The sequence below is a fragment of the Peromyscus maniculatus genome, chromosome 5 (genome assembly GCF_049852395.1).
Source record: "Peromyscus maniculatus bairdii isolate BWxNUB_F1_BW_parent chromosome 5, HU_Pman_BW_mat_3.1, whole genome shotgun sequence".
Classification (NCBI taxonomy): Eukaryota; Metazoa; Chordata; class Mammalia; order Rodentia; family Cricetidae; genus Peromyscus; species Peromyscus maniculatus.
Genome location: NC_134856.1, coordinates 127,787,233 through 127,793,232, shown reverse-complemented (window position 1 = coordinate 127,793,232; position 6,000 = coordinate 127,787,233). Strand labels below are relative to the sequence as shown.

At 44.5% G+C, this 6,000-nt stretch overlaps 1 protein-coding gene across 1 annotated transcript in view; it reads right to left on the bottom strand.

The window, feature by feature from the left end:
- Window positions 1-2,922: 2,922 nt before the first annotated feature.
- The window catches only part of Cap2 (cyclase associated actin cytoskeleton regulatory protein 2), a 143,757-nt gene continuing 140,679 nt past the window's right edge, over window positions 2,923-6,000 (bottom strand). Inside the window, exon 13 of the mRNA XM_006972842.4 lies at window positions 2,923-4,299. Within this exon, the coding sequence (XP_006972904.1) occupies window positions 4,216-4,299 (84 nt within the window). The 3' untranslated portion in view covers window positions 2,923-4,215. The remainder of the gene's footprint in view (window positions 4,300-6,000) is intronic.

The window sequence follows — 6,000 nt, the reverse complement described above, 5'->3', positions numbered from 1 at the left end:
TGTTGTGTGGCCATGACTGTGCCCGTGGGGACAATAAACAAGGAAGAAAGGGCCATCAGTCTTTGCAAGCAAATCTTGAGCTTCCTAATCAACTCTACACAATTGTTATATTCATCGAAAGATTTTCCCTGGTAAGTTTACTGACTCTCCAGTACAGCTAACCAATTCATAAGGTTATCATTAAAAATATTTTAAACAGACATGGTTTCTGTTTAGTTGCCAAAGTGAATTATTGATCTTAGGGAATTACCAACTGACTCTGTCTATCTATCTATCTATCTATCTATCTATCTATCTATCTATCTATCTATCTATCTATCTATCTACCTGTCCATCCATCCATCTATCATCTATTCATCTATAGCTAGGGTCTTACATAGCTCCAGGCTGGCTACAAACTTGCTAAGTAGCCAAGGATGACCTTGAACTTCTGATTCTCCTGCTCTTGGCTACTAAGCTTGGCCACCATATCTGTTTAGTGCAGTTTGAACCCAGGTCTTCATTCCTAGGAGTCAAGAACTCTACCAGCTGAGCTACCTTCTCAGCATCAGCTCGTTTTTTAAATTTTATTTTGTTTTTTCGGGGCAGGGTTTCTTAGTGTAGCCCTGCTGTACTCTGGGCTGTCCTGGAACTCACTCTGTAGACCAGGCCAGCTTTGAACTAGGAGATCTACCTGCTTCTGCCTCTCAAGTGCTGAGATTAAAGACATGCACCACCACTGCCCAGCTGGCTGATTTTTTAAAATATTTTTTTAGTAATGATGGCAAATGGAATTTTAAAATTGGCATTATGGCTTAATAAGGGATGTATCTTTCATTTGGTTCTTTGGTTCATAATGAGGAATCCTTTTTTTTTTTTTAAATGATCACTGATGGTCCTGAAAATGTTTTTTGTTTGGTTATTATTCTGAGACATGGTCTTCTGTAGCCCAGGCTGACCTTGAACTCACTAGGGACCTGACCATGACCTTGAAAGCCTGGTCCTCTTGCCTCTGCCTACCAAGTGCTGGGATTCTGGGCATGTGCCACCACACACTGCTTCTAAAATGCAAAGTGTGAGAAGAAAGTGGACTTAGACCCCAAACATCTAAAGTTGCAGCTTTAGGCAAAAACTTATCTTTGACTATGAAACCAGACTTTGTGCTGGAGGGAAACCTGAACACAGGCTCTTTCGGGCAAACATTACCCTTTGTTCCGTGTATATTCTGTGCCAAGTTACTAACCAAACAGAGGAACAGGAAGGCAGCTGCAGCAATCTGGGTGAAGGGCTGTGGTGTGGTTCCCTATGGTTTCTCTTCTCCATGTAGAGCCGACAGAAGCCTCACCACACACAGAATTCCTGAAATGTGCTCAAGAAGGCTAACCTTATAAAACCAGCGTGTGTCCATCCATCGCAGGGACAAAAGCCCTCAAAATGGCTGTCAAAACTGTGTCTGTACCTACAGTGGTACAGACAGTACCAGCGTTTTAGAATAAGTTCTTTGTAATGAGCATGTTTAATGAGATTCATTTTTGGAATATTTAGCTCATGAAATAATTCCTAAGGAGCTGGTGTCAGAGACAAGGACGCCACAGCTGCATATCTATTGACTGACATTTTCAGTTATATGCCACAAAGACATCCTGAAAACACACATCTAAGACTGAACCATGAACCAGCCATGATGGCTCACGCCTATAATCTCAGTGCTCACAGGGCTGTGGTGGGAGAACTGTCAATCCAAGGCCAGCATGGGTAGGTAGCAAGTTCTAGTTCAGCCCGAGCTACAAAGACAATTGCAAACATTGTATTAAAAAAGAAAAGAACACTGAACTGTTTTTCCCTTCCTTTCTGTGTGTCCTGCCACAGGAAATAGGTAATTATAAATCTATGATGGGAAGTATGGGGGGCCTGGGGCCTGTTCTGGTTTAAGTGTGCACTGTCCCTCACAGATTCAAATGTTTGAACACTTGGTCTCCAGTAGGTGATATTGTTTTTGAAGATTATGGAACCTTTTTAGGAGGTGGAGCCTGTCGAGGGGATGTGGGCCACTGGCCTTGAGATTTGGCAACCAGGCTCCTCTTCCTGTCTAGCTCTCTGTGATGTGTCCAGCTACCTCACATTCCTGCTGCCACACCTTCCCCACTGAGGTGGACGGTATTCCTTTAAACTGTAAGCCAAAACTAACCTACCCTTCTGAAACTGCTTCTTATTAGGTATCTAAACAGCAAGTGACTAACAGTAAACTGGAGGGGTGGCTGAGGAAAACTGCTTACAGATGCCCATGGAGGCCAGAAGAGGATGTCAAATCCCTTGGAACTGGAGTTACAGATGGTTGTGAGCTGCCATGTAGGTGCTGAAACCAAACCTGGGTCCTCCACAAGAGTAGCAAAGCTCTCAACTGCCAAGCCGTGTCTCAAGTTTCATTTTGACATTTTTTTTTTGTTGTTTGTTTTTTGTTTTCTTCAAGACAGGGTTTCTCTGTGTAGCTTTGGTGCCTGTCCTGGAACTCACTCTGTAGCCCAAACTGACCTTGAACTCAGAGATCTGCCTGCCTCTGCCTCCCGAGTACTGGGATTAAAGCCGTGCGCCGCCACCACCACTGGCTCGCTTATATGTGCAAGTGTGTGTGTGTGTGTGTGTGTGTGTGTGTGTGTGTGTGTGTACTGGCATGCATAGTCATGATTCATATGTAGAGTTCAGAGGACAACGTGTCTATGTCAGTTCTTTCCTTCCACCACATGGTTCCTGGAGTTCAAACTCAGGCTGCCAGGCTTGACATTAAGCGCCTCCGTCCCCTGAGCCATGTCTCTGGTCCTGTAATTTTTTTTTCTAGACAGTGTCTCACTTTGAATCCCTGGCTGACTCCAAACAAATGAACAAACCAACAAGCATACAAACAACAATAATAATAACAACAACAAAAAACACCCAGAATTCATCTCGGTATTTAAACAATTAGTTTTTACTTAGTGTAAGTTTACTGTTCAAAAATGATATTTACTAAAGCCACAACATTATTCGTAAGGACAGAACTTTTATAGCAAAACCTTGATACATGAACATCAGTGATCTGAATACTATATGGATATAGAAGCTATTCATAAAATGAAAATGATATTCAGAGGCTCTCATAGGCACAATGTGGACGCTCCCATTGGCTCCACAAGCGTTGTGCTATAGTGTGACAAGAATCTGCAGGGTTCCCAGTGCTGTGCAGGGAAGAGCTACGGCGAGCATCACTGCTCACTGGAAAAAGCGTGTACTATCCAGACTAGAACACCGAGCAGGGCAGAACAAACAGTGGAGGAAGCGATAGTCGGGCTCTCTGTGTTCATCCTGGAGGCTGGTCAGCATGGCAAGCCTGGTGGATGGAAGAGGAACCCATTTCTAACAAGCCTGAGAGGCTGCATGGGGCGTTGGGTAGTGTGAGTGACTTCAAAACTGGAACGCAAAGACTGAGCGTTCTTAGAGCAGAGCTATGAGGTATTACACAGCAAAACGAGGATCGCGTCCCCCTCCCGCCATGTGGCTTCAGGATATGCAGACAAATAAGCATTTTCAAGCGACTCAGCAGGAAAATATTTAAGATGAAAAGTTAGAATTTCTTTTGTTTTTCACTAACTATAGAGGGTATATTGTTTTTCCCAGGACCAAGAAATTGAGTTTGGTCCTTGGAATTTTTTTTTTTTTTTTTTTTTTTTTTTGTGTGTGTGTGTGTGTGTGTGTGTGTGTGTGTGTGTTTCTAAAAGCACGTATTGAAGTACGTATTCATGCTGACAGGATAGCCACGCCGATAAAGGTGAACATGTAAAAATTAAAAATAGAGTCATATTTTTTGGGGCACAAGACTATTTTATCATATTAAAATTGTCTAGAAGGTAAAAACATACAGCGATTCTCTAAGGCTTCATTTTTCTAGCAATTAAACCTAAGTGACGAAATGAGCAGGGATTTCCCTTGTCAGTTACGGTGTCCACGATACGATAGGAACAGAATTCTTTCTCCTTTAATTCTTCTGTGCTCATGTGGAACTAAAATCACACAATAATCATGATCAAATGTTAAATATTTCGAAATGCCCACAAAAGCGCGCCAGAAAGGACACTGTTTCCACAGCACAGAACTGCGGGAGGCTGACACGGAGGCAGGGGCTGTGGTGAAATCTAGTTCCGATTAGCTACTTGCTTCTGTTGGTTTGCTAGAGGAGACTCAAGGAAGGCGACCTCCCGGGTGTCAGGCCATAATTTCCGCGGGTTCGGTGACCAGCTTGGATCCATCCCACACTGTCTTGAACTGCTCAGGAACGGGAAATTCTCTCTGGAAGAAGTCGAGAAGGGCAGAGTTATTTCCATGAAAAGTTCTTTTTGCAAACAGGTAGATGGCTGACAGATGTTGTTTGATGGGCGAAAGAAACTGCATCAAATCCTAATCTGTATTTTAGAGAGGTCCCAGTCATGTGCAGACCGGAGTATTCTGTGACTGCATGCTGGGGTCATTCTGACGGTATTTACAAAGAACCAGGCTTGCTTTTGGAGACAGGTCTCACGAACCCAGGCTAGCTTTGAACTCACTATGTACTTGAGTGAGGCTGGCCTTCAACCTCTGAGTCTGAGTTTTGGGATTACAGGCTGCTGGAGGTGGAACCCAGGGGCCTCATTCATGGTAGGCAAATACTACAACTATACCCCAAGCTCCAAAGTAGGCATTCTTATGAGCACCAGACACCAAACTCAGGTGATCTCCAAAGACCTCATGAGCTCAGTGCTACTGAGATGCCATCTGCTGGGAGCAGAGGCTTGAGACGGTCAGCAGCCGGCCAGGGATGGCAGCACCAGTGAACAGAACAGCCAGTGTGCAAGCCACTGCTCCCCATCAAACCCGAACATACACCGAGTCAGCCTGTGGTCTTATTAATTCTGATTTGGCGGGGCTGGGGAAGAGAGTGGGAAGATCTGGTCACCAAACTCTCAGGAGGCATCAGTGTGTGAATGAAGCCCAGACCTGTCTACTTTGAGACATTGTAAAAATGCTCTTTGGGCATGAGAACACACACACACACACACACACACACACACACACACACACACACACACACACTCTCATGCCCCCCTCAGCTCTGGCTTCTGGATCTTCACTGGACTTCCTGTACAGTCTTGAGAAGTGATCTATTTACTCATTTTGCTGCAAGAAGGAAAGAATTCTAGAATGGAACCTGCAATAGAAAAATCAAATAATTTTTGATACAGGGTCTTATGCTATGTAGCCTTGAACTCATCATGATTCGCCTACCTCAACCTCCCAAGTACTAAGACTACAAATGTATGTCACAGTCTTCAGCTTACAATAGAAACATCTTGAGTGATATAATGCGTGTGTACACCTGGCATCATTTCTGCTACTCCTGTTCAAGTGTTTGTTCTCAAGTGAACTGCTACAGACCTCACGCTGGGGATGGAACCCAGGGTCTACTGCATGCTAGGTACATGCCCAGTCATGCAGGGACCTCTTCGATAGTAAGGTGCTCCAGCATCAAAGAGACTGACCCCTCCATCACTCTTCTCTGGGAGGTTGCTTTGAAGCATACCCACTGTCCATTCCATCATCCAAGGCAGGGTCTGCATTGCTCCCTCCCACCTCCTGCTGGAAAACGTGTCAAGAGGTCCAACAACTTGAGGGAGCAATGGCATTGACCCAAAGAGGCAAGACTACATTTTAGTACAAAAGCTTAGGCTTGGATTATATTCATTGTCTAAGCCAATGGGTCTCAAGCTGGGCTCCACACTGGAATCCACCTGAACCTCTTTAACAATTACAGATGCCTGGTAGCATGCCCAGAGACCAGCTTAATGAGTTTGAAGTGCTCATCCAAACCCCACTGCTTGTCTTAGTTGATCCAGTTCCCATACAGCTGAAGTTCTGCTTATATACCTACAAAGACCAGGGATGGCCCAGCATGCATACAGCTCTCCTACTCTGCTGCCCATCTGTGTTGGCTGAGAACCCAAGAGGGAATGCTTG